This window comes from Salvelinus namaycush, chromosome 8, assembly GCF_016432855.1.
Source record: "Salvelinus namaycush isolate Seneca chromosome 8, SaNama_1.0, whole genome shotgun sequence".
Classification (NCBI taxonomy): Eukaryota; Metazoa; Chordata; class Actinopteri; order Salmoniformes; family Salmonidae; genus Salvelinus; species Salvelinus namaycush.
Window position 1 is genome coordinate 5,681,570 of NC_052314.1, and position 23,668 is coordinate 5,705,237.

Genomic DNA, 23,668 nt, shown 5'->3' on the forward strand with positions numbered 1-23,668 from the left:
AGTTAAATACCCTCTCTAAGATATGGATATCTAGGAGATCAATGTGGTTTTAGGGTTGAAAATATCTGGCCAGCTGCGCCCTATGACCAAATATAACAAGCCTATAACTAAATAAATACATACAGCAAGCAGACGAGGCCAAAACTACAACTGTATTCACACTGAAATACCATAGTCCAAACCTGAATTACTGGAGAGAAATTACTATAGAACACCAATAGAACTAAATAAAAAATATTATTCAAGTAATAGTTCTAAACAAATTTTATACAGTGAATCAAATCCAATTTATTTTGAACGAGTCTTTTAATTAATGCATTTAAAGTACTCCCAAAAAAATTACACAATACATTTTTTGAATTTCTTTAGTAAAAATGTTCAAAGTGAACAACAATGTTTGATACTGTATAAAACACAGTGAACATTAAAATCAGACAGTAGTTTTTTTACTTTTTAATCATCGTGTGTTCTTTCGGGCCTAGATCTTCATTTCCCCTACAACATTTTTTCAACTCAATTTTGGACATTTCAGTTTTACGTTTAGAACCTTCTATATCATGAAGACCACGAAATTTAAAAAAAAATAATTAAATAAAATCCAAACCATGCCACAGGATAACAGACTTAAATGAAATGAGAATGAAGGAAACATTTAAGTCCATCACACTGAATTTTTTTTTTTTTTTTTACCATTTTCATGATGGTGGAGAATTAAAGTAAATTATATTTAAAACTAATCCCATTTCAACTAGCATAGATACGAAAATAACCCAGGAAAGGGAGGTTGGTAACACTTTATTTAAAGGGTAAGACATTATAACACATTCATAATCAGTGTGTAAGCATTTAATACATTATGTCTACTATGAAATACTTATGTACTGGTTATGAATGTTTTATGTATGGTTTATGAATGTTATAAAATACTTACGTAGGTGCCCTTCAAAATCAAGTGTTACTCAGAAGGTTTTGAGAAGGGGATGTTTGGTTTCTGAACAGTTTTTCCTCGATTTCAAAATTTTAGATTTTTATCTTCAAATTAAAACTCTAAATTCTCCAAGTACTGTACAAGTTTACAGGGAAATATGTCTGGCTTAGTGTACTGTGAGTGTGCTAGCTGGTCAGATATATATATTTTTAACAGCTTCCTTCTCTTCAGAAAAACTCCATGTTGAATTTAGCGACCAGTCGATGAATTTAGCGACCAGTCGATTAATTTAGCATCCAGTCTCCCAGTTATTCAGCAATGTGAAATACAGGATTCAATGGAAAACAGACAAGCGCCTAAGTCCCCAACAGAGTCCATTACCCTTTTCACAGTACCGAGCTGAACCGAGCCAAACCAAGTTATACTGCCCTGGCCTGGTTACACATTAAAACATAGTTGCTGGAACCATGCTGGAAATGACCAAGAACAGTATGGTTGGGGTCAGCATGATAGTGTGAAAAGAACAGATTTGACCCAGAACAGTATGGTTGGGGTTTAGCTTTGAAGTTGTTTACGTGATCTAGGCTATGTTCCAAATGTTGTTCCACATCAACCCAACCTACAGTCTTTGTAATATTAAAAGGGCAGGAGTAAACACCTAGTACTACTGCCTCGTAGTCTCCATCTCCTCAAAAAAACCTGACACTTCTATCCAGGACCCACACATCTGTTTGTCTGGCCAACTCCTTTGCAAAAGAAATCATAGTCAAATCACTGCTTGGCATGACAATTAACCATAGGAGTTGGCCAGACAGCAGTAGTAGGTCTGGGACCAGGCTTCCATTCAAACTAGTGCATGGCTTTTAGAGACCTTCCTACTGGTTTTTTCCTACATAAAAAGGTAATGATAAAAAAGATATGACTCGTTCATAAATGATATGACTCGTTCGCCCACAAGTACAAAGACATGTATGGCACACCAATGTTAATGTAAAAGCCCACAGTCTTCACCTCTGTAAAGGACACAATGGAGCAACACAAAAGGGTCATCTTCATTAGGGCACACAGCAGAAAACCATGTTCAAAACATTTTGTAACGGGGAAAAAACGAAAATGAACGTTTTTTTTTTTTGACAAATCCAAGTAGGCCCTTCCGTGTTGCAGTCCGTTTTCTTCCGTTTGATGCATAATGAACCCAATCCAGGCATCCACACACATTGTTACAGGATGGAAGACCATTTAATCCAGATTCTAGCTCTATACATAGTGTTAGTTGGAAATAACTACTCACCCTGCTGTCTGTACTACAGACCTGACTAGTCAACCCCAGCTATCATTGGCAAGTTATCGGTTGTGATCAATTACGTAACAGACAATTTAGTACAGACCTTTGTCAAATCAACCGTAGTCATATTTAAAATTTAAATTCCATGCCCACATTGAAAATTAACAGTTTGATATCAATTGTACTCATTTTTTTTTAATCCATTCTGGAATCGTTTTTGTATATATTTTCCACACTCACGTAAACCTAGCAATTTGATACACTTACTTTAGTACAGAGTGCATTAATAGTATGTCCGAAATGGCACCCTAAACCCTATATAGTGCACTACTTTTGACCAGGGTGCATAGGGCTAAATAGTGAATAGGGTGCCATTTTGAATGCGTGCCATAAAATGTCTCTTAAAAAAAACGCATCACTGACCTAATATAACAGGCAGAATCATCAGCTTTCCGTTAGTGGTTATTTGTTCTATTCTTCTGCATCAAAACATATCAAGAAAAAGAAGAAGTGTGTAAAACCTAAAAGTGAAGTTCCCTTTCCTTTCTTTCCCCTGATTCTTCTATCCCCAGTCGTTACATCATGACGTGATCAGAACAAGTCGTTACATCGTGATGTCATCAGAACAAGTCGTTACATCGTGATGTCATCAGAACAAGTCGTTACATCGTGATGTCATCATGACGTGGTCAGAACAAGTCGTTACATCGTGATGTCATCAGAACAAGTCGTTACATCGTGATGTCATCAGAACAAGTCGTTACATCGTGATGTCATCAGAACAAGTCGTTACATCGTGATGTCATCAGAACAAGTCGTTACATCGTGATGTCATCAGAACAAGTCGTTACATTGTGATGTCATCAGAACAAGTCTTCACATCGTGATGTCATCGTGACGTGGTCAGAACAAGTCATTACATCATGACGTGATCAGAACAAGTCATTACATCATGACGTGACCAGAACAAGTCGTTACATCATGACGTGGCCAGAACAAGTCGTTACATCATGATGTCATCATGACGTGATCAGAACAAGTCGTTACATCACGACGTGATCAGAACAAGTCGTTACATCATGTCATCATGACGTGGCCAGAACAAGTCATTAAACATGATGTCATCATGACATGATCAGAACAAGTTGTTACATCATGACGTGGCCAGAACAAGTCGTTACATCATGACGTGATCAGAACAAGTCGTTACATCATGTCATCATGACGTGGCCAGAACAAGTCATTAAACATGATGTCATCATGACATGATCAGAACAAGTTGTTACATCATGACGTGGCCAGAACAAGTCGTTACATCATGACGTGATCAGAACAAGTTGTTACATCATGACGTGGCCAGAACAAGTCGATACATCATGATGTCATCATGACATGATCAGAACAAGTTGTTACATCATGACGTGATCAGAACAAGTCGTTACATCATGATGTCATCATGACGTGATCAGAACAAGTCGTTACATCCTGACGTGATCAGAACAAGTCGTTACATCATGACGTCATCAGAACAAGTCATTACATCATGATGTCATCATAACGTGATCAGAACAAGTCGTTACATCATGTCATCATGACGTGGCCAGAACAAGTCATTAATCATGATGTCATCATGACATGATCAGAACAAGTCGTTACATCATGACGTGATCAGAACAAGTCGTTACATCATGATGTCATCATGACGTGATCAGAACAAGTCGTTACATCATGATGTCATCATGACGTGATCAGAACAAGTCGTTACATCATGACGTGGCCAGAACAAGTCATTAATCATGATGTCATCATGACATGATCAGAACAAGTCGTTACATCATGATGTCATCATGACGTGATCAGAAGTCGTTACATCATGACAGGGTCAGAACAAGTCGTTACATCAGGATGTCATCATGACGTGATCAGAAGTCGTTACATCATGACAGGGTCAGAACAAGTCGTTACATCATGATGTGATCAGAACAAGTTGTTACCAGATGAGATGAGGGAGATCTTGAACGTCACAAAAGGTCAAAGGTGAGAAGTAGTGGGAAATGGTGGTGACCTTTTTGTTCAATCCTTGGACCCTAGCATCTAGCAACCGGACCCTAAACACAATGCCATAGAGAATTCCATCCATATGATTCCATCACTGCAGAAAAAGAAGAACTTGATTGGTGAAATGCTGTCAATTTCCAACTACAGTGTCCAGTCCACAGAACTCACCCATTTACTATTCCAGATATCTTCATTTGTGTTACTGTCCTGAGAGTACAGTACTAACCAAAAAACAGTAAAGAATCATACGTACATTTACAGTAGAAGAAATAGTTTAGTTTTTTTCACTTATGTTACACTGAAATCTGTACAATCACATGCAGAAGACAGTCAGTCTACATGGAGAAACCAAGAGAAGAGCTCCGTCTCTTTTCCCAGTTATTTGAAACGTTGTGTTGTAGTCATAAGTACAGCAAATCTCCTCCGAGTGTTTTTCACTTCACTTCCTGGCTACTATGGCTGACAAAACATTTCAACCAACCAGGAGCCAAGGATCACACGGGTGTTCTCACTCAAGAGGAGGTAAAAACATGACCGAAGGTAGTAAAGCTACACGTGATGAAACCAGTCAATTCCTCCACTCGTTGGCACTCCATTGAAAGAAAGAAAGATTTGGTGGGAAAAAGAGGCAGACCGAAGACCTACTGCATTGGAAATGGCCAATGGTCACTTCCACTCCACAAAAAAAGACAAAATGGTGGATGGTCACTTCCACTCCACAAAAAAGACAAAATGGTGGATGGTCACTTCCACTCCACAAAAAAAAAAAAAAAATGGTGGATGGTCACTTCCACTCCACAAAAAAGACAAAATGGTGGATGGTCACTTCCACTCCACAAAAAAGACAAAATGGTGGATGGTCACTTCCACTCCACAAAAAAAATAAAAAAATGGTGGATGGTCAAACAAAATGACTGATGGTGGATTCCACTGCACATCGAGAGCCACAGAAAACAAGACTGAAGAGGTCAGCCGTGCTGCAGGCTACAGTCAGTGGTGGTCGTTGGGGGGGGGGGGGGGGGGGGGGGTCCGTTTATTCTCACTTTCTCAACTCTGTTTTGTTTGTAGATGGAGGGTATGAGGATGGTAAACAACCAGTTAAGGCTGTTCTTTGGAAGGACTGAAGCAAGTGTTATATCCTACTGTTAGGTGTAAACCGGTGGGATTCGAACCCAGGTCCTCCCACGTGGCAACCCAACACCTTAACCATTAGACCAAGAGGAAATCCTAAAAAAAACGTGTAAAAACTAAAGTGTGGTTCCCTTTCCCTTGATTCCATCGATCCTAATCAAGAAAAAATGCTAAGAAAATCCTGTTGATCTAAACGGTCAGGACGTCAGATTCCCACCCTGAAGACCCGGATTAAAATCCCACAAATCGGTTCAAAGCCCAGTCCCACCAGTTACATAGATAGGCACGTGGAGGAGCCAAGGCAAGGAGCAGTCGATGGAGGGAGCAGCGGACCGAGCGGTCCCAACCCCGAGCGGTCCCAACCCCGAAGCCCCAGTGTCTCAACAGCTCAGCGTCTCATCTGACCCATCTGGTAGTTTTCTCTGGGCTGGCCCTGGCTGCGGTGGTGCCTCTGAGGCTGGGGCTGTGGCTGGGCCTGGCGTGAGGGCTGCTGCCGCTGGCCTCCGGAGACTGGGTGGTGCTGGCCGTGATCTCCACCTCCGTGGTGGGACTGGGACTGGTGCACCTGGGCGTCTCGGGCGTCCCGGGCGTGCTGCTGGGCTCTCCTCCTCTTTAGCGTGCCTGGTATAGAGGGAGGGAGACAGATTAGTTTACAACCTATCAACAGCTCTTCTTTGTCTCGTCTGCTCCACTTCCCAAATTATTTGAAGGTTTGTAATGCACCCCAACAAAACAACCACAGAGGAAAACAAGACTAAGTAGGCAATAAGTCCATTGAAAAGACGGCTCGTATCTCCAGTGGTTAATATGGGAGAGCTGGGGGTGACGACAGACACTCACCTGGTAGTGGTTAATATGGGAGAGCTGGGGGTGACGACAGACACTCACCTGGTAGTGGTTTGGGTGGGAGAGCTGGGTGTGACGACAGACACTCACCTGGTAGTGGTTAATATGGGAGAGCTGGGGGTGACGACAGACACTCACCTGGTAGTGGTTTGGGTGGGAGAGCTGGGGGTGACGACAGACACTCACCTGGTAGTGGTTAATATGGGAGAGCTGGGGGTGACGACAGACACTCACCTGGTAGTGGTTTGGGTGGGAGAGCTGGGTGTGACGACAGACACTCACCTGGTAGTGGTTAATATGGGAGAGCTGGGGGTGACGACAGACACTCACCTGGTAGTGGTTTGGGTGGGAGAGCTGGGGGTGACGACAGACACTCACCTGGTAGTGGTTTGGGTGGGAGAGCTGGGGGTGACGACAGACACTCACCTGGTAGTGGTTAATTTGGGAGAGCTGGGGGTGACGACAGACACTCACCTGGTAGTGGTTTGGGTGGGAGAGCTGGGTGTGACGACAGACACTCATCTGGTAGTGGTTAATATGGGAGAGCTGGGGGTGACGACAGACACTCACCCGGTAGTGGTTAATATGGGAGAGCTGGGGGTGACGACAGACACTCACCTGGTAGTGGTTTGGGTGGGGGCAGTTTGGGATTGCTGGAAGGGGTGTGGACACTACAGATCTTAATGAAGCCAGCCATCAACATGATCAGAGCGATGCCCATCAACAACACTGCCCACCAGTGAGCCTGGAATTAGAACGGAAAACACAGATTACATTTAAGGGTATATAGTGACATCTACTGAAGTGGTTCCTAACTTTTTTTAAAAAAACCGTGTCACACCTTAAATGGGATAAACTTTTCTGCGGCACAAAAACTTTTCCAAATAATTTATTTTGTTTTAAATGACCTCCATCTCATCTTGATCCATATTGCAAAGCACCTATTTTCTGTGACCAACACTGCCACACAGATGGAACCGTGTGACATTTCATGTATTATCTGAGCCGGTGCTCCCAAGTCAACATGGCATGTACATTCCACAGGTCACATTTATAAGTGAGTGTACAATAAAATAAAATAAATAAAAAAACAAGATTAGAATAAGTTTCGCGGTTTACGTGAGAGTTTCCAAAGGCATGCCAGTGTGTGCCACTTTACATCGGTTGAAAACCAAAAAGGTCAGTTGACCAAATACCCTTTTCACACCAACCTGACCAGTACTAGGCTTGTGCTGATATCTCCTTTACAATACGGTGTATACAGAACCAGGCCAGCGCAGTAGTGTGAAAATGGTATGATATTAAAATACAATGTGAGTCAAGCCAGCAACGACACATAACTATCATTTTAGATGTTCTCATAGAGCTCAGGGTCGAAGAGTCAGGTCAGTAAGCTACGTACCACTATCCACTCTGCAATGTTCTCATAGAGCTCGGGGTGGAAGAGTCGGGTCAGTAAGCTACGTACCACTATCCACTCTGCAATGTTCTCATAGAGCTCGGGGTGGAAGAGTCGGGTCAGTAAGCTACGTACCACTATCCACTCTGCAATGTTCTCATAGAGCTCAGGGTCGAAGAGTCGGGTCAGTAAGCTACGTACCACTATCCACTCTGCAATGTTCTCATAGAGCTCAGGGTCGAAGAGTCGGGTCAGTAAGCTACGTACCACTATCCACTCTGCAATGTTCTCATAGAGCCCGGGGTTGAAGAGTCGGGTCAGTAAGCTACGTACCACTATCCACTCTGCAATGTTCTCATAGAGCTCGGGGTTGAAGAGTCGGGTCAGTAAGCTACGTACCACTATCCACTCTGCAATGTTCTCATAGAGCTCGGGGTCGAAGAGTCGGGTCAGTAAGCTACGTACCACTATCCACTCTGCAATGTTCTCATAGAGCTCGGGGTTGAAGAGTCGGGTCAGTAAGCTACGTACCACTATCCACTCTGCAATGTTCTCATAGAGCTCGGGGTTGAAGAGTCGGGTCAGTAAGCTACGTACCACTATCCACTCTGCAATGTTCTCATAGAGCTCGGGGTCGAAGAGTCGGGTCAGTAAGCTACGTACCACTATCCACTCTGCAATGTTCTCATAGAGCCCGGGGTTGAAGAGTCGGGTCAGTAAGCTACGTACCACTATCCACTCTGCAATGTTCTCATAGAGCTCGGGGTCGAAGAGTCAGGTCAGTAAGCTACGTACCACTATCCACTCTGCAATGTTCTCATAGAGCTCAGGGGTCGAAGAGTCGGGTCAGTAAGCTACGTACCACTATCCACTCTGCAATGTTCTCATAGAGCTCAGGGGTCGAAGAGTCGGGTCAGTAAGCTACGTACCACTATCCACTCTGCAATGTTTTCATAGAGCTCAGGGTTGAAGATGGCCTTCTTCAGTCTGGCCAGAGGGCCGTCCGCGTCCACCAGCCGACACCTCATGAACACGTCACAGTAGCCCTTGAAGTCGTTGCAGGGAGACCCCGCGGGCAGCGTGGTGACTTTCTTATTGAAGAACCGGGCCAGCTTCTCTGAACCTGTACTGCTGCAGGTGTTGGGGTCCACTGCAACGTGAGAGAATCACAGGTGTCAATAATAATGTAATATTTTATAACGCTATTCATTACACAAAGAATCTCGAAGAGCTTTAAACATTGTCTTACAATGTAGCTATCATATAAGCTGGCAAGTAAGGTTGAACAATTCAACAAAAAGTTCCTTTTTCTCCAGAAATCCTTGATTGGAGGATTCCCAAAATCACGAGGGAATCCTCGAACTGGGAATCCTCCAACCGGGAATCCTCCAACTGGGAATCCTCCAACCGGGAATCCTCCAACCGGGATTTCTGAAACACCCAGGAACATTTGGAAAGTATCTGGAGTGTAGCTAAACCTGTAAAGGACATCATACAATTCCAATATAAGTCCTAAAACGATGTGAACGTCAGGAGGGGACTGTGAGGACGTGGTAACAGGAGGGGACCGCGAGGACGTGGTAACAGGAGGGGACCGCGAGGACGTGGTAACAGGAGGGGACCGCGAGGACGTGGTAACAGGAGGGGACCGCGAGGACGTGGTGTCAGGAGGGGACCGCGAGGACGTGGTAACAGGAGGGGACCGCGAGGACGTGGTAACAGGAGGGGACCGCGAGGACGTGGTAACAGGAGGGGACCGCGAGGACGTGGTAACAGGAGGGGACCGCGAGGACGTGGTAACAGGAGGGGACCGCGAGGACGTGGTAACAGGAGGGGACCGCGAGGACGTGGTAACAGGAGGGGACCGCGAGGACGTGGTAACAGGAGGGGACCGTGAGGACGTGGTGTCAGGAGGGGACCGCGAGGACGTGGTAACAGGAGGGGACCGTGAGGACGTGGTAACAGGAGGGGACCGCGAGGACGTGGTAACAGGAGGGGACCGTGAGGACGTGGTGTCAGGAGGGGACCGCGAGGACGTGGTAACAGGAGGGGACCGCGAGGACGTGGTGTCAGGAGGGGACCGCGAGGACGTGGTAACAGGAGGGGACCGCGAGGACGTGGTAACAGGAGGGGACCGCGAGGACGTGGTGTCAGGAGGGGACCGCGAGGACGTGGTAACAGGAGGGGACCGAGAGGACGTGGTAACAGGAGGGGACCGTGAAGACGTGGTAACAGGAGGGGACCGTGAAGACGTGGTAACAGGACTCACTTTTCTCACTACAGCAAACGTGGCACAGCTCGTCAGTCTCGTCCTTGCCCTCCACGCTGGCACAGGTACAGACCTCCAGACCATACTTCTCACAGATGGAGCCAGAACAGCCCTGGAGGAGGAGCCAATAGAAGGGATGAGATATCATGTGACATTTTAGTCATTTATCCAGAGCGACTTACAGTTTAATGCATTTAGCTTAGCTAGGTGGGACAACCACATATCACATTTATAGTAAGTAAATTTTTTCTCAATAAAGTAGCTAATGTCGTGGAAATATTGAATCAAATATTTCTCAGATACCGGAGCTTGTGAATTCAAACAGACTTTATTACAGAGAATAACAAAGCCGAGCAATTCCATGGAAGAACTGACTCTTCATTCTTAGTACTCGACTTTTATACAGTCTTACCCTTACATAACATCGTCACTCCACTGTATGAATCTTGTTGTCTTGCTTAGTTTCCATTCTCTTATTGTCTCAGACATTGGGGCATAGATTCTATTGGTGGCGTGACATGCACACTCCTACTGCAGGTCTAATGGTGCCTATAACTGATTAGCTAATGTTCCTGTCCAAAGATCTTCACAAGTTCAGGCCGATGTTATCCATGTATGATTAACCCATGTGCGTGTCCAGTAGCCTTTACAAGATCAGATATGGCCCAGACCAGTCACGTCTTGTCGGTCTACCTTGCTTCATCCACACGGATTCTGCTTACGTTCTGATTTTTTTAACATGTCTAATATTTCAACTTATATAGATTCTTCTTTCTACTTCAAAGAGAACAGTATAGGTACTGAAAATCACCCGATGACTGGAAATTCTCTAATACTAATCAGCAAAGTCAGAGCTAGTAGGAAAATACATCCCTTTTGATTTCCCTGTGAGGAAAATTCATATGTGGTGACTAATTGGACAAGACACAGATCAACATAGCAAACAACATTCACAGTAAACATGAGAAGCATTCCATTCTATCAGCCGTAAAAACAGTGCAGGTCAGAGCAGATTCTAGGCTGAGTTGAGGAGCCTGGTATACATTGGCACAAAGCTAGATGATAGGTCTACACACTACAGGTAGCCAGGTATGTAACTACACACTACAGGTAGCCAGGAATTTAACTACAGGTAGCCAGGTATTTAACTACACACTACAGGTAGCCAGGTATTTAACTACACACTACAGGTAGCCAGGAATTTAACTACAGGTAGCCAGGTATTTAACTACACACTACAGGTAGCCAGGAATTTAACTACAGGTAGCCAGGTATTTAACTACACACTACAGGTAGCCAGGTATTTAACTACAGGTAGCCAGGTATTTAACTACAGGTAGCCAGGTATTTAACTACAGGTAGCCAGGTATTTAAGTACAGGTAGCCAGGTATTTAACTACAGGTAGCCAGGCATTTAACTACAGGTAGCCAGGTATTTAACTATAGGTAGCCAGGTATTTAACTATAGGTAGCCAGGTATTTAACTACACACTACAGGTAGACAGGTATTTAACTACAGGTAGCCAGGTATTTAACTACACACTACAGGTAGCCAGGTATTTAACTACAGGTAGCCAGGTATTTAACTACAGGTAGCCAGGTGTTTAACTACAGGTAACCAGGTATTTAACTACAGGTAGCCAGGTATTTAACTATAGGTAGCCAGGTATTTAACTACAGGTAGCCAGGTATTTAACTACAGGTAGCCAGGTATTTAACTACAGGTAGCCAGGTATTTAACTACAGGTAGCCAGGTATTTAACTATAGGTAGCCAGGTATTTAACTATAGGTAGCCAGGTATTTAACTACACACTACAGGTAGACAGGTATTTAACTACACACTACAGGTAGACAGGTATTTAACTACACACTACAGGTAGCCAGGTATTTAACTACAGGTAACCAGGTATTTAACTACAGGTAGCCAGGTATTTAACTACAGGTAGCCAGGTATTTAACTACAGGTAGCCAGGTATTTAACTACAGGTAGCCAGGTATTTAACTATAGGTAGCCAGGTATTTAACTACACACTACAGGTAGACAGGTATTTAACAACAGGTAGCCAGGTATTTAACTACACACTACAGGTAGCCAGGTATTTAACTACAGGTAGCCAGGTATTTAACTACAGGTAGCCAGGTGTTTAACTACAGGTAGCCAGGTATTTAACTACAGGTAGCCAGGTATTTAACTACATGTAGCCAGGTATTTAACTACAGGTAGCCAGGTATGTAACTACAGGTAGCCAGGTATGTAACTACAGGTAGCCAGGTATGTAACTACAGGTAGCCAGGTATTTAACTACAGGTAGCCAGGTATTTAACTACAGGTAGCCAGGTATTTAACTACAGGTAGCCAGGTATTTAACTACAGGTAGCCAGGTATTTAACTACAGGTAGACAGGTATTTAACTACAGGTAGCCAGGTATTTAACTATAGGTAGCCAGGTATTTAACTACACACTACAGGTAGACAGGTATTTAACTACAGGTAGCCAGGTATTTAACTACACACTACAGGTACCCAGGTATTTAACTACAGGTACCCAGGTATTTAACTACAGGTACCCAGGTATTTAACTACAGGTAGCCAGGTATTTAACAACAGGTAGCCAGGTATTTAACTACACACTACAGGTAGCCAGGTATTTAACTACACACTACAGGTAGCCAGGTATTTAACTACACACTACAGGTAGCCAGGTATTTAACTACACACTACAGGTAGCCAGGTATTTAACTACACACTACAGGTAGCCAGGTATTTAACTACACACTACAGGTAGCCAGGTATTTAACTACACACTACAGGTAGACAGGTATTTAACTACACACTACAAGTAGCCAGGTATTTAACTACACACTACAGGTAGCCAGGTATTTAACTACACACTACAGGTAGCCAGGTATTTAACTACACACTACAGGTAGCCAGGTATTTAACTACACACTACAGGTAGCCAGGTAATTAACTACACACTACAGGTAGCCAGGTATCCACTCACCCCGTTGAGGCACACTTGAGTCTCTCCGTGGCAGGCGGTGAAGTTGGCCTTGGGTTCAGAGGTGGGGCACTGGGCCGTACCCCCGTTACACATGCCCTGATGAGCACACTCAGACTCCTCACGACACTTCTCATTACGGCCCTTATAGTAGCACTCAGGAGTACAGCACGGGCCCTGGCTAGGACTGGGGGAGGGAAAGATGAAAGGCTTCAATTTGTATTATGGAAAATACACAATTTGACAGAAATTAACAAAATGACAGAAATAAACCTCCAAACACGTCAATTTTAGTAATTTAATTACAATGACATTTGTAAGAAACGAAGCGTCTTATTTCCTCAGTTTGAGTCCCTTAACTTCCTGGACCACAGCTACTCTGTCAGGTTAACTTCCTGGACCACAGCTACTCTGTCAGGTTAACTTCCTGGACCACTGCTACTCTGTCAGGTTAACTTCCTGGACTGCTACTCTGTCAGGTTAACTTCCTGGACCACTGCTACTCTGTCAGGTTAACTTCCTGGACCACTGCTACTCTGTCAGGTTAACTTCCTGGACCACTGCTACTCTGTCAGGTTAACTTCCTGGACCACTGCTACTCGGTCAGGTTAACTTCCTGGACCACAGCTACTCTGTCAGGTTAACTTCCTGGACCACTGCTACTCTGTCAGGTTAACTTCCTGGGCCACAGCTACTCTGCCAGGTTAACTTCCTGGGCCACTGCTACTCTGTCAGGTTAACTTCCTGGGCCACTGCTACTCTGTCAGGTTAACTTCCTGGACCACAGCTACTCTGTCAGGTTAACTTCCTGGACCACAGCTACTCTGTCAGGTTAACTTCCTGGACCACAGCTACTCGGTCAGGTTAACTTCCTGGACCACTGCTACTCGGTCAGGTTAACTTCCTGGACCACAGCTACTCAGTCCGGTTATCTTCCTGGACCACAGCTATTCGGTCAGGTTAACTTCCTGGACCACAGCTACTCTGTAAGGTTAACTTCCTGGACCACAGCTACTCGGTCAGGTTAACTTCCTGGACCACAGCTACTCTGTCAGGTTAACTTCCTGGACCACAGCTACTCTGTCAGGTTAACTTCCTGGACCACAGCTACTCTGTCAGGTTAACTTCCTGGACCACTGCTACTCTGTCAGGTTAACTTCCTGGACCACTGCTACTCTGTCAGGTTAACTTCCTGGACCACAGCTACTCGGTCAGGTTAACTTCCTGGACCACTGCTACTCGGTCAGGTTAACTTCCTGGACCACAGCTACTCGGTCAGGTTAACTTCCTGGACCACAGCTACTCGGTCAGGTTAACTTCCTGGACCACAGCTACTCGGTCAGGTTAACTTCCTGGACCACTGCTACTCGGTCAGGTTAACTTCCTGGACCACAGCTACTCTGTCAGGTGGGCCATCTTACCTGCAGACTTTGTTGGGTTTTAGTTTACACTTCCTGTTGTCAGGCTGGTCGGCGTCATAGCAACACTGGTCTCTGCATTGATCGCTGTATCCACAGTCACACTCCTCCCCTGGCTCCACTAACCCATTACCACAGATGGGCTGGCCTGACTCTGTAGGGGGGGGGGCAGAAAGAACACATACACGTTACGAAATTACATTCAAAATAACACATTTGATCTTGAATACAGTGTAGAATTTCAGAAACGTTCCCAAAATTCCAAGGCTTTCCAGAAATCCTGGTTTAAGACATTTAACGGAATTCTACAACCAATCTTAAACTAATGTACTGACAAATTAGCTTCGAACACCATACACAGCAGTGGAAACGTACCGACAACTTAGCTTCGAACACCATACACAGCAGTGGAAACGTACCGACAACTTAGCTTCGAACACCATACACAGCAGTGGAAACATACCGACAAATTAGCTTCGAACACCATACACAGCAGTGGAAACATACTGACAAATTAGCTTCAAACACCATACACAGCAGTGGAAACGTACTGACAAATTAGCTTCGAACACCATACACAGCAGTGGAAACGTACTGACAAATTAGCTTCGAACACCATACACAGCAGTGGAAACGTACTGACAAATTAGCTTCGAACACCATACACAGCAGTGGAAACGTACTGACAAATTAGCTTCGAACACCATAGACAGCAGTGGAAACATACCGACAAAGCAGCTTCCCCTCTTCTTCTCCAGGACCTGGCTGATGTTCCTGACACTACAGACGGAGAACTTGTTGTTGTTGAGTTTGTCTCCTGATGTGGCCCGGGCGTACATGATGTAGTTCCCCTTCTCCTTCTTATCCTGGGTCTTAGACTCCCCTGGGGTGCACTCTGACCCCGAGTCATGCTGCGGTTACAAACAAAACATACATAGGTACACAGAGACAGAGAGAGAGAGACAGAGAGACAGAGAGAGAGAGAGAGAGAGAGAGAGAGGAGAGAGACACACACACAGAGAGAGAGAGACACAGACGGAGAGGGAGAGAAACACAGACGGAGAGGGAGAGAAACACAGACAGAAAGGGAGAGAGACACAGACAGAGAGGGAGAGAGACACAGACAGAGAGGGAGAGAGACACAGACAGAGAGGGAGAGAGACACAGACAGAGAGGGAGAGAGACACAGACAGAGAGGGAGAGAGACACAGACAGAGAGGGAGAGAGACACAGACAGAGAGGGAGAGAGACACAGACAGAGAGGGAGAGAGAAACAGACAGAGGGAGAGACACAGACAGAGAGGGAGAGACACAGACAGAGAGGGAGAGACACAGACAGAGAGGGAGAGACACAGACAGAGAGGGAGAGACACAGACAGAGAGGGAGAGACACAGACAGAGCGAGAAAGAGACAGAGACAGAGAGTGCGAGAGAGAGAGAGAGAGACAGAGAAAGAGACAGAGAAAGAGATAGACCATTGCAGGTCCGGATGAGGTTTTGCTGTAATCCATGCATCTACCATCAGCAGGCTATGTTATCTAACTCACCGGAGAGCCAAAGTTGTGTCCCACCTCGTGGGCAAAGGTGATGTGTGAGACCTTCGGAGGGACGTGGGAGGCGTAGTTCTGAACAGTGATGATGCCGGTATTCAGGGACTTCTTCTTCCCGTCAGAATACAGCTTACTCTTCTCACAGATCCCTCCAGAACTCCCTGTGGACAGACAGACAGGTATTAGTGAGGGTCGGTCCATCCCTTCAAGACCCATAATGCATCACAAATAGTTTTGGAGCGCCATGGTCTTCCCAAATGAGCCAGACAGGACCAGTAATTGTGTGTCAGTACCTGCAGGAGCTCCGACCCAGGCCAGACCCAGCACACCATCATCAAAGTCCCGGTCAGTGAAGACGTAGGCCAGACAGTAGTCATCATGGTTCTGCTCAGAGTTCAGCTCCAGGAACTTCTCCACGCCGATGTTAGCGAAGCGGAAAGGGTTGGACCGGTCCCTCTCATCTGTAGTGGTGTTGATCTGGAGCAGGAAGTGGCCACATGTTAAACATATAACAGGAAGTGGGAAACAGGAAGTGATGTCATACCAGACAATAAGAAGTGGTAACAGGATGTACAACAGGAAGTGGCATCATGACAGACAAACAGGATGCGGTAACAGGAAATGACATCACGACAGACAACCATAAGTACAACAGGAAGTGGGAACCGGTGGTGATTGATTGACTGAACGTTGCCAGGTAAAACAACTGTCTAGGGTCTCACCCGTATCCTCTTGACCATAAAGCTGATGTTCCGGATACCCATGAAGTCTGTTCCCTGGTAGATGGCATCTATAGCCTTGATGTGACTAGAGATCTGGAACAACAACAACAACAAGATACATCAGAATTCACATCATTATTCTGGATTGGAATCTTGACACACAGTTCTAAACATTGTTGACATGTTTCCCCATCCCCAAAGAACCCGGTATCACACAAACAATACACTTGGTGCTATTGAGGAATACTGTGTGTGTGTGTGTGTGTATCATCCAGTACCTGTGCGATGACAGCCTCCCTGGTCTTGTAGTACTTGAAGAAGAGGTGGTCTGTCTGGATGAAGAGTTGACAGGTGTTCTTCTCTATCTGAGCCGTCCTCCTCTTCCTCAGCAACACCGGGTCACTGGACGCCTCCTCTGCATGGAGCTTCTGGGAGGAGGAGGGGTGCAGGGGAGGAGAGGAAGAGGGGTGGAGCGAGGGGGGGAGAAGGACAGTATTAAAGACTGTATTATTGTAGACGGTATTGTACCAACAGCTCCCCATGAGAATAAGAAATCCCTAATCTTATAGTTTCATTGTATTATACATTTTCTTGGGCCTGAAGCAATGATGAGATGTCGAGTCGAATATCTGATGCAAGATGTAGTATGTTAGTATCCACTGAGCTAAAGATACTTACATGGAGTATCATCACATAGTTACATACACACAGAGTACACCAAGCACCTTCCTAATATTGAGTTGCACCCCCTTTTGCCCTCAGAACAGCCTCAATTCGTCGGGTCATGGACTCTACAAGGTGTTGAAAGCGTTCCACAGGGATGCTGGCCCATGTTGACTCCAATGCTTCCCACAGTGGTGTCAAGTTGGATGGATGTCCTTTGGGTGGTGGACCATTCTTAATAGACACAAGAAACTGTTGAGTGTGAAAAACCCAGCAGCGTTGCAGTTCTTGACACACTCAAACCGGTGTTCCTGGTACCTACTACCATACCCCGTTCAAAGGCACTTACATGATTTGTCTTGCCCATTCACCCTCTGAATGGCACACATACACAATCCATGTATCTCTCAGCTGGCTCTACGTAGAGCGTCCCCTGGGCGGCAGGTAGCCTAGTGGTTAGAGCGTTGGACTAGTAACCGAAAGGTTGCAAGATCGAATCCCCGAGCTGACAAGGTATAAGTCTGTTGTTCTGCCCCTGAACAAGGCAGTTAACCCACTGTTCCCCGGTAGGCCGTCATTGAAAATAAGAATTTGTTCTTAACTGACTTGACTAGTTAAATAAAGGTTAAATAAAATGTCTTAATTGTTTCAAGGCTTAAAAATCCTTCTGTAACCTGTCTCCTCCCCTTCATCTACACTGAATTGAAGTGGATTTAACAGGTGACATCAAGCTTTCACCTGGTCAGTCTGTCAGAGAAAGAGCAGGTGTTCCTAATATTTGGTACACTCAATGTATATACAGTAGTGCCATAGAGCCCTGATCCAAAGTAGTGCCTATATAGGGAATTATGGTGCCATTTCAGACACCCCCCAGTCTGTTACCTCGTTTGGCTCCTCCATGGCAGTGGCCTGGTATTTCTTCATCCTCTCAAACACAGAGTGGTCGGCACAGCCCCCCTCTGGACCATACTTATGGGGGTAATCTAAAGGGAGAGAGACACCTGAGGTAACATTATGTCACCTTCATCCTCTTCAGCTACTCTATAGTCGCCAGAGAGCTACTCCATTGTCACCATGGAGCTACTCCATAGTCACCATGGAGCTACTCCATAGTCACCATGGAGCTACTCCATAGTCACCATGGAGCTACTCCATAGTCACCAGAGAGCTACTCTATAGTCACCAGAGAGCTACTCTATAGTCACCAGAGAGCTACTCTATAGTCACCAGAGAGCTACTCTATAGTCACCAGAGAGCTACTCCATAGTCACCATGGAGCTACTCCATAGTCACCAGAGAGCTACTCCATAGTCACCAGAGAGCTACTCCATAGTCACCAGAGAGATACTCCATAGTCACCAGAGAGATACTCCATAGTCACCAGAGAGATACTCTATTGTCACCAGAGAGCTACTCCATAGTCGCCAGAGAGCTACTCCATAGTCGCCAGAGAGCTACTCTATAGTCACCAGAGAGCTACTCCATTGTCACCATGGAGCTACTCCATAGTCACCATGGAGCTACTCCATAGTCACCAGAGAGCTACTCCATAGTCACCAGAGAGCTACTCCATAGTCACCAGAGAGCTACTCCATAGTCACCAGAGAGCTACTCCATAGTCACCAGAGAGCTACTACATAGTCACCAGAGAGCTACTACATAGTCACCAGAGAGCTACTACATAGTCACCAGAGAGCTACTACATAGTCACCAGAGAGCTACTACATAGTCACCAGAGAGATACTCTATAGTCACACCATGGAGCTACTCCATAGTCGCCAGAGAGCTACTCTATAGTCACCAGAGAGCTACTACATAGTCACCAGAGAGATACTCTATAGTCACAGCATAGAGCTACTCCATAGTCACCAGAGGATACTCTATTGTCACCAGAGAGCTACTCCATAGTCGCCAGAGAGCTACTCCATAGTCACCAGATAGCTACTCCATAGTCACCAGAGAGATACTCCATAGTCACCAGAGAGCTACTCTATAGTCACCAGAGAGCTACTCTATAGTCACCAGAGAGCTACTCTATAGTCACCGGAGAGCTACTCTATAGTCACCGGAGAGCTACTCTATAGTCACCGGATAGTCACCGGAGAGCAACTCTATAGTCACCGGAGAGCAACTCTATAGTCACCAGAGAGCAACTCTATAGTCACCAGAGAGCAACTCTATACTATAGTCACCAGTGAGCTACTCCATATCTATAGTCACCAGAGAGCTACTCTTGGATGTCACCAGAGAGCTACACAATTAAAAGATGACAAGAGGGTACATCAAAGCGTGTTTGTGTTTTTAATAGTGAAAGGAGCTGTATACTCCAGTACACACACATACTACAGTACTTACTGATGTCGTCCTCGTGGTAGATAACTGAATGGAAGGGAACGTCCCGGTCCTTCAGGTATCTCTCTGCTGGCTCTACGTAGAACGTCCCCTGGTACGTCTGGATGAAGCCCTCAAACTTCCCATCCACCAAAGACCCATGGCTCAGGGTACCTTTCTCACCTATGGAGAGGGGGGGCGGGAGAAATCAAGAAACCGGAAAATAAACATTTGAGGAACAGAATCAGAACCAGGAATGAAAGTGATCTGTACTGTTCCGGAACAGAACCATTATTTTAAAAGCATGGGAACTGGTTATTAATGTTATTTTACATTCCGGGTATTGTTTTTCCTCAGTCCAACAGAAAATGCAACAAAGCGCCTATGCAAAGCCCTCACTCTGTCACTCAGAAACTTCTTCCAGCCTTCACTCTGTCACTCACAAACTACTTGCAGTGTCTGCCTGCAGCAGGAAATCTTTACCCGTATGTGTGTATGTGTAGGCTACCTGCCCCTCCCCCTCTCTCTGAAGCATAGTCTAGTAGCCTACTGACATTACAAACATGGGGGAGATTTTTCACGAGAGAAGAATGAACTAAACTTTTCAATTCTAGTTAAGGATACTATAGTTTTCACATTTTACATTGGATGTATTAACTACAAAAAGGTAAAACGTGTTTTTATTTAAAATTCTGGTGCCGATCTTCACACACAAGCTTGATAGCTAGCTCTGGTCCACCGTTAAGGGTCAATGCTCTTTGAAGATCAGTAGACATTCAAAATTACTTCATAGAAGCCGCTCCTCTGTAGGTATAATTCCATGGGTCTAATTCAGATAATCCATGTCATAACAACAAGATGCTCAGCGCTTCAAGTCTCAGTCTCTCAGTCTCTCAGTCTCTCAGTCTCTCAGTCTCTCTCTAAAAAAAATTTCAGTCGCATCTCGCTACCTACACTTGTCTGTCCAATGCATGTAGATAGCTTGCCCGCTGCATAGCAAGCTTCTATATCCGCACTGATTGGTAAAGTAATTTGATTTCAGAGGTTTAAAAAGGAACAGAAATAAATAATATAAACTGTTAGCTTTTTGGAGGTTGGAACCGAAAATATTTTAATATAACTTATTGGCCAAGTCCGGGTATTCTGTCTGTCTCTCCCCTCCCTGTTTTAAATATTTAAATATAACTTATTGGCCAAGTCCGGGTATTCTGTCTGTCTCTCCCCTCCCTGTTTTAAATATTTAAATATAACTTATTGGCAAAGTCAGGGTATTCTGTCTGTCTCTCCCCTCCCTGTTTTAAATATTTAAATATAACTTATTGGCCAAGTCCGGGTATTCTGTCTGTCTCTCCCCTCCCTGTTTTAAATATTTAAATATAACTTATTGGCCAAGTCCGGGTATTCTGTCTGTCTCTCCCCTCCCTGTTTTAAATATTTAAATATAACTTATTGGCCAAGTCCGGGTATTCTGTCTGTCTCTCCCCTCCCTGTTTTAAATATTTTCGGTTTCAACCCCTGTTGGGGACCCAAATGGAAGAAACAGGACTGAAAATAAGGGAAGGGAGAGAGAGACAGAATACCCGGACTTGGCCAATAAGTTATTTTTCAAAACTACCGCAACCTCACTCAGGCAATCTTTTTTGGGTTTTTTTTTTAGATAGATGCATGGAACTGTGTCCTCCAAAGGGAATTTCTCTTTCACAAAATACAAGTTGATTGCAACACACAGCTAACAGAACACATACAGATGAGTTCATAGAATGGACACACACACACACACACACAAAATACAGAGCCTTCAAAAAGTATCACACCACTTGACTTAATATACCTTTTTTTTTTTGCAGTGTTACAGCCTGAATTCAAAATGTATAAAACATATATAAACCATTCTCACCCGTTTACACACAATAGCCTATAATGACAAAGTGGAGAGAAAAAAAAGTGTTTTTGTGGTTCAATCATTGTTTGAAATTCAATGCTCGACTGAGCGAACCTACAGATATAATTGTACGTGAGTGGTACAGAGATGAGGTAGTCATTATAAAAAAAAAGAAATCCATGCAACTTATGTGTACATTTTTACTCCTGAACTTATTTAGGCTTGCCTACTTACTGACTCAAGACATTTCATCTTTTCATTTTTTAAATTCATTTGTAAAAATGTTGGGAGAAAAAAAACATAATTCCACTTTGACATTAAGAAGTGTGAAGGCCAGTGAAAAAAAAAGAAGACTTTTTATTTATTTAATTCATGCTGTAACACAACAAAATGTGGAAAAAGTCAAGGGGTGTGAATACTCTCTGAATGCACTGTAGTAACATCAGTACTCACCGTATATTTCTCCAGTGTAGATATGAGAGGTGTCATAGTTCACCTCCTGTCCTCCCATGTCTACCTTCAGGTCCTCAGCAAACAGACTGGTGTCTCTCTTCATCCTCAGGTTAAAATGTCTGACAGACAAGAAACAGAGGTTTAGTACCAAGTCATTCATGCCACATTTCTGTATGGTATATCTGAGTAGGGACAGATACAAACACATTGACTTGTTGATTAAACAACCACCTGATGTGTGTGTGTGTGTGTGTGTGTGTGTGTGTGTGTTATATATACACACAAATATGTTTAGTCACATGCTTTAGCTGTTGCAACAGTTACTCTTCCTGGGGTCCACAATATGTCCATGAACGGAGCCAAAGAAAAGACACAGGCCTAGTAGCACTAAGACACGAGGTGCTTCGTGCTTGTGGAGAGACGGATCTGAATAAACTAGCAAAGTTTGGAAGACACGTTCTGAAACATCTGTCCTTCATAATGACTTGTTTACCATTCTGAGTACACCATCGATATGCAACGTTTCAGTTACGTTTCAATTACCCGTGATGATAACGGTCTCTTGTCTCAAACCCCTTACTCCTGTGACCCTGTATTAATGTTATAAACATGTGGCACTGAACATGTGCCTTCAGGCCTGGGAGTGGGTCTGAAACATTTAAATATTGAGCATAGAATGTCTGTTCTATAGAATATATTTCTATGGTCTGAACATTGCAATACTATGGCTCAGGTTGTTATTGTAAAAAAAAAAAGTGTTTATGTGTTCTCAATAACATAGGCCAACCTGATTACATAAATTAAATAATAAATACATAAATAAGAAACTCTGGATGGAACTAGGCCTTAATTTCTCAGGACTCGGGAGAAAATAAAATGCAAATGAAAGCGAGATGCAGAGATAAAAGACCAGGGCATTGGCTCAGCTGAAGATAAAAACATTTATTCAACTTTTTTATTTTTTTTGCATTTCTTTTTTCTCTCCTGAAAGACGGTGAAAGAGCAGTAAACATTATTTCCAACACCAACAGAGAAATGAGGTCATCTTAAAAAGAGTACGGCTTTACTGCATATTAAACGATGTTGGGGGGGGGGAAAAGTACCATTGTAAATAATTGAAGAACGAAATTCATTACGTCCTGTATGGCTCCTCAAACACTAGAACAGTGAAAGAAAATGATTTTGAGTTGCCAAAAATCAGTGACTTCTCCCAAAATAAAACTACAAGGAGGTCTATATAGCCTGAATACCAAGAGTCCCGTCTGGAGGAAACCTGGCCTCATCCCTGCGGTGAAGCATGGTGATGGCAGCATCATGCTGTGGGGATGTTTTTCAACGTCAGGGACAGAGACATCAACAACTCGTCCACAGGATCCCATTGTGGCACCTGCTCCAACCGGGATCCCAGTGTGGCACCCCCTGCTCCAACCGGGATCCCAGTGTGGCACCCCCTGCTCCAACCGGGATCCCAGTGTGGCACCCCCTGCTCCAACCGGGCGCCCAGTGTGGCACCCCCTGCTCCAACCGGGCGCCCAGTGTGGCACCCCCTGCTCCAACCGGGATCCCAGTGTGGCACCCCCTGCTCCAACCGGGATCCCAGTGTGGCACCCCCTGCTCCAACCGGGCGCCCAGTGTGGCACCCCCTGCTCCAACCGGGCGCCCAGTGTGGCACCCCCTGCTCCAACCGGGCGCCCAGTGTGGCACTCCCTGCTCCAACCTGTGCATGTTGG

General features: G+C 44.7%; 1 protein-coding gene across 1 annotated transcript in view; it reads right to left on the reverse strand.

The window, feature by feature from the left end:
* Positions 1 to 438: 438 nt before the first annotated feature.
* LOC120052330 (disintegrin and metalloproteinase domain-containing protein 10-like) overlaps positions 439 to 23,668 on the reverse strand; it is a 30,243-nt gene continuing 7,013 nt past the window's right edge. The window contains exons 3-16 of the mRNA XM_038999178.1: positions 21,939 to 22,057; positions 19,628 to 19,786; positions 18,155 to 18,255; positions 16,888 to 17,037; positions 16,610 to 16,702; positions 16,181 to 16,364; positions 15,885 to 16,048; positions 15,065 to 15,248; positions 14,341 to 14,491; positions 12,923 to 13,106; positions 9,917 to 10,028; positions 8,577 to 8,797; positions 6,867 to 6,993; positions 439 to 6,023 (exon numbers count right to left, since the gene is read on the reverse strand). Of these exons, the coding sequence (XP_038855106.1) occupies positions 5,791 to 6,023; positions 6,867 to 6,993; positions 8,577 to 8,797; positions 9,917 to 10,028; positions 12,923 to 13,106; positions 14,341 to 14,491; positions 15,065 to 15,248; positions 15,885 to 16,048; positions 16,181 to 16,364; positions 16,610 to 16,702; positions 16,888 to 17,037; positions 18,155 to 18,255; positions 19,628 to 19,786; positions 21,939 to 22,057 (2,182 nt within the window). The 3' untranslated portion in view covers positions 439 to 5,790. The remainder of the gene's footprint in view (positions 6,024 to 6,866; positions 6,994 to 8,576; positions 8,798 to 9,916; positions 10,029 to 12,922; positions 13,107 to 14,340; positions 14,492 to 15,064; positions 15,249 to 15,884; positions 16,049 to 16,180; positions 16,365 to 16,609; positions 16,703 to 16,887; positions 17,038 to 18,154; positions 18,256 to 19,627; positions 19,787 to 21,938; positions 22,058 to 23,668) is intronic.